This window comes from Phycodurus eques, chromosome 6 (assembly GCF_024500275.1).
Source record: "Phycodurus eques isolate BA_2022a chromosome 6, UOR_Pequ_1.1, whole genome shotgun sequence".
Classification (NCBI taxonomy): Eukaryota; Metazoa; Chordata; class Actinopteri; order Syngnathiformes; family Syngnathidae; genus Phycodurus; species Phycodurus eques.
In genome coordinates, this window is record NC_084530.1 from 14231875 (window position 1) to 14242752 (window position 10878).

At 38.9% G+C, this 10878-nt stretch overlaps 2 protein-coding genes across 3 annotated transcripts; one reads left to right on the forward strand and one right to left on the reverse strand.

Annotated features, from left to right (window-relative positions):
• The first annotated feature begins 41 nt into the window (after positions 1-41).
• c6h4orf33 (chromosome 6 C4orf33 homolog) lies at positions 42-1705 on the forward strand. Its single transcript, XM_061680384.1, has 6 exons — positions 42-106; positions 175-368; positions 552-612; positions 729-780; positions 876-1075; positions 1609-1705. The coding sequence occupies exons 1-6, from the start codon at positions 42-44 to the stop codon at positions 1703-1705; spliced, it is 669 nt and encodes a 222-aa protein (XP_061536368.1).
• A 286-nt stretch (positions 1706-1991) lies between these two features.
• Positions 1992-9976, reverse strand: LOC133404636 (sodium channel and clathrin linker 1-like). 2 transcript variants are annotated; one of them, XM_061680712.1, is made up of 16 exons: positions 9757-9976; positions 9517-9652; positions 9069-9194; positions 8576-8646; positions 7155-7245; positions 6321-6412; positions 6028-6205; positions 5500-5598; positions 4874-4945; positions 4670-4744; positions 4403-4542; positions 4023-4215; positions 3581-3777; positions 3314-3392; positions 2817-2909; positions 1992-2178 (listed from the first exon to the last, which is right to left on the reverse strand). In XM_061680712.1, exons 1-16 carry the CDS (start codon positions 9798-9800, stop codon positions 2140-2142), a joined length of 1725 nt encoding a protein of 574 aa, XP_061536696.1. In that variant the 5' UTR covers positions 9801-9976; the 3' UTR covers positions 1992-2139. The 2 variants fall into 2 exon arrangements, with proteins under 2 accessions (XP_061536696.1, XP_061536697.1); XM_061680713.1 differs by lacking the exons at positions 1992-2178; positions 2817-2909 and having other exon boundaries at positions 3305-3392; positions 3581-3662.
• Positions 9977-10878: the final 902 nt, after the last annotated feature.

The window sequence follows — 10878 nt, forward strand, 5'->3', positions numbered from 1 at the left end:
AGAGCGAGAGGATTACTCATTCAGTTTCTTGAATGGACAAAATGGGGTTAGTTCATGGACTGCAGTTTGTGACAATCATATGCATGATGTTGAGTTGTGATTCTCGGTAAGTATGCTCTTACTTCTTGTACTTGGGCCAGATGGAATCTCTGTCTTTATGCAATATACTTTCAGCACGAATATGCATGCAGAGTTTGAGATCCTGCACACCTGGGACAGCAATCCTGTGACTCATGACCCCATCAGGATCATGTTCTCTCCTGGTGTTAGAGGGCTAAAAATGAAGGCCATTGGTCCCTTCTTCAATGACCCTGAGGCCCCAGCAGGACCACCTGGCCAGCCCTTCCCTGGACTCTGGGATTATGAAGGTGGGTGAGAGCTCAGACTAAGGTAGGCCATACTATGTGTTTATTTGGGAAAACTTTAAAGTGATAGTCAACAAATGCATCAACAACATATTTGGTATGAGGTTTCAAACTGTATGCATGAATCTACATTGTGTTTAGAAATGTGGTCCTGACAATTTGAATATTACTCCTTTATGTCCTTAGTTGTGGAGTCCTTCTTTCTTGATAGTACTACAGACAATTACTTAGAGGTGGAGTTTTGCCCGTAAGTCAAATTTTTAGTTGCTTTAATTTTTACAGCCACACAGACATTTAATAAATGAAAGCATGCTACCGAGGCTTCCGCTTTATCTTGTGCTGCTTTCTGTGATTTCACTTCAGACACGGTCAGCACTTGGTATTACTGCTGTCAGGGGTCGGCCAAGCATTCCAGGTAGACAGATGTAATGGAAGTAATCAAAGGGTTCATAAAGGGTTATTAATATGCTGTGCCATGTTTTAAAATATTTCCCTTGTACCTCCTTCCAGGAACAACTGCCAATAGATTTTAATGCTACAATCATCGGAGACAAATGGATGGGTGAGGCTCTTCTTCCCTGGATGTACTTTCCTCCAAATGTGAACAAGATGAACTCTTATGCCATTCATGGCTCTGGAGAGAAGCGCATATATGAAGCACTCTATCCCATCCCCAGTGATGAGCTTGTTGAGGGACAAAAGCCAAACTTGTGAGTATACCATTCGATATACCTACTGTATTACTCACAGCAAACCTATGTTCTTTTGCAGCTAATTAGGACAAAGAACAATTCGATATTCCCTGAAACTGCAAAATCGTTTTGAACCTGCTCAATCATTGTGAAATCCCATGTATTTCAGTGAATTGGCACAATTCCACTCGTCCAATTTTATACACCACATATCCTCACTCGTGTCACGGGTGAGCTGGAGCCGATGTCAGAACTGTGAGGCAGAAGTGCGTTCACAGTGCCGCACAGTTTGAATTTTTGAAATTAATATACGTAGTGAGAATATCAGGATTACCTGTATATTTCAAAAATCCATAATACATCTCCAGGACCACATAATGATGTTTACAACTATTTTTACTTGGTTGCAAAGCATTTATGAATATGTTTTAAAAACTTTACAGACTACAAATCGATATAGACAGTCTATGTTTTGACTTGTAAGGCAACAGTTAATGTATGTGTATGTGTACATCTTGCATTGGATTTTATGTTCTCTCTTTTTCTCTTAGCCACGCCCTGAAGTATTTTGGCAATTTCCGCCTTCAAAGCATCATGGGGGATGGCTGGCACCAGCCAGAGTCTGATCTGTGGACGGGGAAACCATGAGCATTTGACAAACTCACTCATCCTCTTCCTGATCTCTTTCCTGTACGTGCATCACCTTGTGTTCCCAAATCACTAATATGGAAATGCATCATTCAGTAATGTGTGCCAGTGGTTTTGGCAAAGTCCTATGATGTAATTTAACAAAGTGCATTCCTCTATTTATTAATGCCACATTTTAAATATTGGTGGCACACTTTTTTTTTACATTTGTTATTGTGACTGTAACAATGCTTTTCACTTAATTTAATTGCTAATTTTGGGGTGTTTTCCTGTCCATTAAAAGGGAATGGTTCAGTAATAATTGTAAGCCTGGAAAGATTTTGTGGTAAGTCATTAAGCATGAACTTTACATTGTACACATTTGGAGTTTGTATTTTCGTGTTTATTGTTAATGTTCTAAACACTAAAGAGTGACTGTTCATGCTTCAGAGGAATCAAGACTGGTTTTCCCCCGTGGAGATGCCAAAACAGAACTGTCGATAAAAGAAGAGAATCAACATCAATTCAATTTACACATACATGCAGTTAGTTGCAAGAAAAAGTTTGTGGACCCTTTGGAATTGCATGGATTTCTGCATAAATTGGTCATGAAAAGGCGATCTGATCTTTTCTAAATCACAAAAATAGACACAGTCTGCTTAAACTAAAACTTATGCTTTTGTTGGACAGAACATGTAAACATTCAAAAATTATTTGAAAACCAAGGCTCAGGACTTCTCCAAGGCTTAATTAGGAATAGGTGATGTGAACCAAAAGGGTTCATTTACTTTTTCTTGCAATATATACTTGTATACTTCAGATCATGTACATGCCACCCTCAATTTCCTGTTTGGTCAAACATGAATGTTATGATTAGGTCTTCCCTCTTTTTCTTTCAAATAGTATTTTAAAACACAGCTCAAGACAACATGAAGCTGTGCGGTTTAACGCCACAAAATCCTCCATTATAAACAGTTAAATTAACATCCTTCTGAAAGTGTGTAAGATACTTCACAAAGGTCGAAGGTATGGCTAAGCTGTTGTCATGTAGGCCATTGCACCACATATCGGATTTATGTGGACATTACACTGTGTCGTTAAAGCACTACAATGTTTTGATCATGAGTCGTACTTGTTGTGAGGGCGTCGTGCGTTGCTCAACTTCAGTGAGTCGTCTCTGGAGGCGACTGGCTTTCTCTCGAAACTCTGTTAGCTGTCTTTCGTACTGTACAAACAGAATATGTAACCATACTGTCGCATTCTTGTTTTCTGAGCATGCGAGAAATATTAAAGACAGTGAAATCCTAATTATCTCTTATGATCCTAGACATATTAATACAATACACATATTAAAGGATTGCATAAATAAATGATATATTATTGATACCGCTCAGGGTCAAAACATAGATGGAGCCTATCTCAGATCACATGGTGTGATAGCAAGGTACACACTGGACTGGACACCAGTCAGTCGCAGGTCAGAGAGTCAGACCAAAAATTCACACCGACATTGAGTTTAACATTTGTGGGAAATTTAGTCTTAACGTTTATGTTTTTTGGAATGTGGGAGGAAGCTCAAACACCAGGACGAGATCATTCACCACCTCACTTGTTCACTCATTCACAAACCTCCACAATAGTATCGTTGTTTTTCTTGAGCTGGATCTCAAACACATGTGAACGTTGTTGGTGTTGATTTAGCTCTTCCCTGAAAAAAAAAAAAAACATTTATACTTGTGTCCCTTTTTTAAATTGTGCAAATACATATTTCATGTCCCTTTTAACAAGCAACTGTCTAGTTTCACATCACATTTCAGTGTCAGTACCCATCCTTTTCAATCATCACATTTCTGTGTCAGTGCCTATCCTTTTCAATCTGCTGTTTTCAGTTCTTACATCAGATTTTTAATTCTGGATTGAAAAGCCTGGGCCATATTTGGGGCCTCCACCTTCCAGCGCTGGATACTTTTCTGCTGTGCTGTGAGAAGACGCATCAGATCAGCACTTGAGTTGCGACTGCTCTCCTCCAGGTCAGTAATCTGCGCTTTTAGTGCCTTCTCCTTTATGCTGTACTCTTGCTCCATCTGTGTAATCTAGGAAAGTGTAGCATCTTGATTGGGAAATGCTATCTTATTAATATTTCTCTTTCTAGTTTTAAACCATAGAGAATTATCATTTTATCTCTTGCCAATATCCCAAAAGTTGTCCAGGCATCTGTGAAAATGTAAAAGTAAAATGAATATGACAAAAGACTAGGTTCTCTGCTTGCTTTTGCTGAATTGTTCTCTATAATCAGTGATATCCTTCCCCACATTATTTCTTCAATCCTTATATTTACCTGTTGTTTGGCTTTCTTTTGGCCCTGCAAGGAGGCCTTGTGCAGCTCATCCATCTCTCTGCGGAACTGAACATTCTCCTGTTGCAACTGGAGTCGCTCGTCACTGATTCTGACACAGTCCTCTCTTGCTGCATTAAAAAAACCATTTAGTGTCTGCACTTCCTCCTGGTATCGGGACAACTCGACACTGTAGCTACAGATAGAAATATGGATAAATGAAAGAATAATGCAACACAATTTTATATACATTCTGCAATTGCTGTCTTTGAAGGGCTGTTTGTGTGTGATTGTAGTTACAATACACTGTAGTGATAACAACATGATTTAATCACTAATTGGCTTTAAAAACTGTGAATCTATGATGTAATTATTCCACCTACTCCAATTCCAACTTTTTTTGTTTGGTTTGGGTACTTTGCAAAGTGAAGCTTATCTCATCCTTCATCTGCTCTGCCTTTAGACACTTCTGGTGAAGGGCATCAATTGTCCCAAGCCCGTGCTCTACCTTGCACTTTGTCACCTAAAATAAGCACATCTAATTAAACCATTGCGTAAGCTTATTAATGCAACTGTTCTGCATAATAAAACAGGAAAAAAGACTTTGGATCTGGATTGAGCTGTTTCCTGTACTTTAGTTAAACATCTACCTTCGATAGTTCCTCTTCTAAAGCTTTTCTCTCTCGCTTAGACCTCTCAATCTGAGACTGTTTGTCCACACACTCCTACACACAAGTGGGGAGAGTAACAAGAATTCAGGTCAAGCCAGGTGTTAGAAAACAATGCTTAGAATGAATGAGATTTATGACAGGTGATTTTGAGAGGAATTTGTACTAAGCTGGGTAAAAACTTGCCAGGTGCAATAGAGACAATTCCTCAGCCATACTTTGCATTTCAGTGTTGCACTGCTGACGCATGTTGTTCAGCTGTTGAAGAAGTAGTACAGTTCTGTCAGTGTAGCAAATTTAGTTCATGAGTACAATGGGAGGAAAAAGTATGTGAAACCTATGAAATTTAAAGAAATGTCTGCCTAAATTGGTCATCAACTGTAGTCTGAGCATCTAAATCACAAAAATAAACAGAGCCTGTTTAAACTGATACCACACAAACAATTATACTGTATGTTTTCATGTTTTTAGTGAATCTAATTTAAACATTCACACGACAGGGAGAAAAAAGCAAGTGAGCCCTTGGATTTAATAACTAGTTGACTCTCCTTTGGCAGCAATAACCTTAACCGAACGTTCCCTGTGTACGATCAGGATGATTAGGGGGCCATTTCCCTTTCCAAAACTGCAGTTCAGCAGGATTCCTGGGATGTCTGGTGTGAATAGCTCTTTTGAGGATGTGCCACAGACTCTCAAATGGGTTACAATTTTAAATTGACAAGTATATTTTAAAACGTGTAACTGTCATATCCGATTCTGCTGAATGAGTTGCCAGCAGTTCTTGCTTCCTAACCACATACAGCATCCTCTACCTCTTTATTGGAGCAAAGAGTAGCATCCTGGCTCAACTGTTGGAAGGCCTTTTTTGTCCTCTCTAGCTCCTCGGTCAACTGCTTTGCTCTTAACTGGGCCTGAGGGGAATAAATGGAGAGTCATCAGGTTAAAGAGTTGGTGCTTGGATCTCCACTGGCACATCTGATATTCAGATGCGTGCGTTTAGAAAAACTGGTAAGGCTACCAACCCCTTTAGGGAGTCCCCGCTCCAAATTGTCATCAGATAACATTATTTTAAATTGGACAGACAGCAAAATCACTCAGAAATTATTTCCTACTGTATCTATTAGCATATTTTCCAAACTTTTAATGAGCCGAGGCACTGTTTGCATTTCTTGGTCAGTCGTTGCCAAGCAGAGCTCATTTAGCACCATCGTAACTGCCACATAGGCCAAAGACAAACAAATGCAATATGCCAGTCATACCCAATAGGTTGATTAAATTTAAGTCCAGTCAAGTTCCCAAGGTGAAAGATACTAAGAGGGCAAAAGAGCAAATTTATGTACCTCATCCTTCTGCAATGCTGCCTCTTCAGCCATCTGCACACACTCTCGCACTTTGTCTAGACCCTCATACTTCTCCTGTTCTAAAGTAGCACAACGGACCTTTAGGTTCCCTGCTGTAGTCTCCCACATAGTTAGATCTTTGAATGCAGTCTCTGTCTCCTGAGATGCACCTTTTATTCTGAGTGAATGTAAACATCAACAGCTGTTGAGAAAATCCCAGAATGACCTTCACATACATTTCACAAATAAAATAACAATATAAGTAAGGATACAACAGTTTTTGTCATAATCACTTGGTCTCTTGATGACTGATGGTTGTCTGAAGCTGTTGAATTTGTCTGTGTGCTGCTTCCTCTCGACTCTGGGCCTCTGTCTCCTTTTCCTCCTAAAGATGCATGGCATTTACAACAACAACAACAAAAGCCAAATCTGCATGGTGCAAAATTTTATGTTGAGCTTTTTATTCACATAGATTTCAATATTATTGAAATGTTATTGAATATTATAATATTGGCACTTTCCTGGGATCGTCACCAATCAATCAGGGTTTGAACAAGACTTAGTCCTCACTCATGCTCCTAGCCCCCAAGAGTATTTTGAACAGTGTTATACTTTCAACTTTGTGTGTGAGAACAGGATACGACGGCCCATTTTCTGTTCCAGCATGACTGATCCCCGCTGCACAAAGCAGAAGTGATAAGATAAGATATAAACTTGACAGGCCAGCACTGATTTGAATATCACCAAATATCTTCAGTAAGAACTACAACAAAGCGTGAGCCAGCCCCTCTCATCCAACACCAGTGACCTCTGACGACGCAAAGTGCTTCTATAATAAATGAACTAAATTTGTCACCAAAAACCTATGGAAGGCTACTCTTGCAAAAAGAGTTGACAGAAATGTGGAATATGAAGAACACCGTAACAACTACTTTTGTCCTGGAAATCACATTCATTTGTCTAAAATTGAAATACTTTTTAAAAAATGTGTTTGAGCAACTGTCTTGTTAATGTTAAGGATAAAAAACCTAATTACGAAATGGTTGTTTTAACTTCTACTCTGATAATGTGAAATTCTCCGTGACTATCCTATCCTACTCAACACTGTCTACAATTTCCTTGTTCACCTGTCTCTTTAGCTGCTGCTGAACAGACTGGAGCTGTTGGGTCATCTCATCCACTTTGGCTATGGCTGTTCTCAGCTCAGTCTTGGTTGTTCTACAACACAACACACACACATCAATAGTAGCCTGGTTTTATTTGGTGACTACTTTTAAGTCATTTACTATGTGTGAGTCTATCTGACTTCCTGTTCTTGATAGCTTTCATTCCAGGGCTATGACACCGTTTGCCATCATAACATTCCATGGGTGTGGCTAGCATAAACCAAATTATTGTCAGGGCGCACTAATGATCATGCTCTATGAATTCTGCCAAGAAACAAGTGGCTGGGTAAATTTGCAACATTACCAGGAAAAAGGATGAGAAACGTTCCAATTGTGAGGTTTTATAGTCAATCATTATTGTATTTGTTGTATATTCAGCTGGGATAGACTCCAGGTCATCTGCAACCATAAGACTGGGGAACAATTTGAAAAAAAAACAAAAAATCTGTTGAGTTAGATTTTTATGCTGATTAAAACTAAAATTGACATACTGATTCCAAAATTGCAGTCAGTTTTTTTCTAGCACATCAAGTTTTTTCTCCACAGCTTACCCTCCAGATAAGCAAAATTCCACTGATGAGCTGTAGTAAAACTTGCCAGCTGATTACGATTGGACTCATCTACAGCTACGTGGCAACTTGTTTTTGCAGTCACAATTGAGACATTGCGTTGATAGGTGTGTGCATCTCCCAATAGGTCAGTAACATCAATATCTGCAAACAGATAGCTAACATAGTAGGAATTAAGAAGATTTGTGCCATATCCTTTGTAAAACATAATAGTGTTAAATAAACATTGCAGTTATGCCTTTTTCTTTCATATTTCATTGTATGTCCATATTTGAAAAGTTTTATAAAGCAAGCACATATCTGTTAAGCACAGTATATATCATATTTATTTTAAGAAAACTGGGCTCAATAGTTCACAAAGTTTGACGTGTTAGAGAAAAACTGAGATCAGTTTTGGATTCCGCACCCTAAAATGAGTGAAAAACATCTGTCAGACCTAACTCAACAACAATTGTTTTCCCAATTGTTTGTAATGAGAACAAGTAATATAGACAATGAATGAATGAATCAAGGAATGAATAAATAAATAAACGTTCTCATTATGGTTGCAGATAACCTGGAGTCTGCTGACTCTGAGCGAGAGATTGGGCAATCGCAGGGAAACAGTAATTAATGTGGCTATGCTGGCAACATAAAAAGGGTTGTCTGGTTTCAAAATAAATGTTGCAAACGCAGCAGCATGGTGCATGACTGGTTAGCACATCTGCCAAACAGTTATGAGGGCTCTAGGAAACCCGTAACCCTAGTCAGGATAAAGGGTACGGAAAATGGATGGATGTTGCAAAAGCTACAGTATATTCCAGGTTTAGCTACCTGAGCTGGATTTGTAGGTCCTCCACCTCTGCGCTGTGCCCCATCATTGTCTTAAAGAAATTGCAGTTAGTCTGTGAGTGACAAAAGACACATGATTGCCATTAGTGTGGTATGATGACACCCACTACTTCTGACTGCAGTTCCTTATTTGTCTCTTGGTGTTTGTATGAGAGCTGTTGGCAAAGTACAATCATATGTTATAGGGCCACCTCTAAAGCAATGCAAAAATTTTAATAATAGCGTAACAGAGATAGAGATAGGGGTAGAAGTCTCCGTTCCATCACACGATCAACCAGATCCGGACATTTTTCATCACACTAAATCCTCAGACTATGTAGGCTTACTCTGTGTGAAATATTTTTTTAGGATATCTGACAAATGTAACAACAGTCAAAACTCATATTAGAAAGGGCATCTTTCTTTTGAGCACTCTGCCAGAGTCAATCGTCAAACAGTTATTGGATCAATACTGTACATCTTAAAATGGAAATACTTGTATGAGCTGTTGTCCTGTAGCATTGGCATTGAGTCCATTAGTGAACATTCTCCGGTAGGACTCCTGTAGATGGTCAAGCTCCTGCGCTGCTGTACGCCACAACTCAGTGACCTGCATCCGCTCCTATTCAAATACACAAGACACTGATACACATTCTAAGCCATTTATTTATGTGGATGTGAAAGACCAAAACATATTTTACGATCCACAGCTCAGAAAAAAACGTTTTGCACAAGCAGAACGTCCAACATAAATTTTAAATTATGCATGATTAAGTTAAACACGGAAAGTCCAAAGTTATTACTGAAAGTACAAGAAACCTTTCTAATTTTAAAAGATGCTTCATTAAAGTTATGTCTGTCTTTGAACCCTACCAAATATTTTATGTCGATATATTGCAATCACTAAAGGATGAAAGTAAAATCACATCTGAACACATGCAGACCTGCTTAAAAAGTTGGACTTGAGTTTCATAGTTATTCATGATTTTATTCTCCTCAACAATGTCACACTCTGCTCCCAAAGTTAATGGTAGCAACCGAAGCTGATTTGCGACTGGCTCCATCAGCTCTCTGTGCAGCCTGCAAAGGTAATGTGAAAATTATATTTAAATATTATCAAAAAACAAAATACAATCTTGTTTTGATTCATAACTAAAAGATTTGAAGTGAAGACGTTACCATACCAATCATTCTCCTTGACATCACTTTCCAACTTCGACACTCGCATGGTCACTTGTCACCCAACAATCGCAAATAGGTGTTTAAAAAGAGTCAACCATTGTTTTTACATTATAGTGGTGAGTAATTTCAGGGTATGTCCACGCGAAAATAAATACATACATTGGAGATTAAAGATTAAACAATGGCTTTATAGCTCCATTTGACTGTCCTTCCTTTGTTACATCAATTTGGCCATTTAAAACGAGCACCTTTGAGGTCACGTGATTATATCTTTGTTCGGTGCGCTAATTGGTCAAAATAGATGCTAAACGTTGTCCGAATGATGTGTTGAATATGATTAAAATCGACCCAAAATGCATCTGGCAGTGAAGCTTGGCGAGAAACTGGCAAACTGTTTCCACAGTGACACTGCCATCTGCTGGTGTTTCGTGACTATTGTTAAAAATACAATAACTCGGTTTGAAAAAACAAACAAACAAAAACAAAACAACAACAACAAAAACCTCGACGTCAACAACCCATAGCCAGACTTTTCCCGCCGTTTTGCGACTTTTCCGACTCCTCCAGACACTACCTATAATTTGACAATTAAGGTGCCCGCATGTCTGCCTCACAGTTCTGAGGTTTGAGGCTTGAATCTCGGCTCCGACCTTTCTGTACAGAGTTTACATTATTTCGTCGTGCTTGTATGGGACCTCAGGTTTCTTCCCACGCCCACCCCCCCCAAAAAAAACCAAAACAAACAAGTAAACAAAAAAACATGTTGCATGTTGGGTTCAATGAAGACTGTAAAATAGTCCATAGGTTTTAACGCGAGTGTGAATAGTCGTTAGTATATATGTTTCCTGCGATTGACTGACGACCAATCCAGGGTATGCCTCTCACTCAAGGTAGCTGACACTAATTAGGAGAAGAGAAAAGAAAATGGATGGATGGATGGATGAATTTGACACAGATCTACAATTTTGCCTCAACACTGCCCATGTCCAGTCGATTCCTCTGATTTGTCCATGCTGACGTCCACATAGAATAGAGGTGTTCTGTGTGTGCATTTCTGAATGGGATGGAAAAGATATTTACAAATGTGTCTCATCTCTTTTAGAAAACAGTTTCAAGTACCAGTC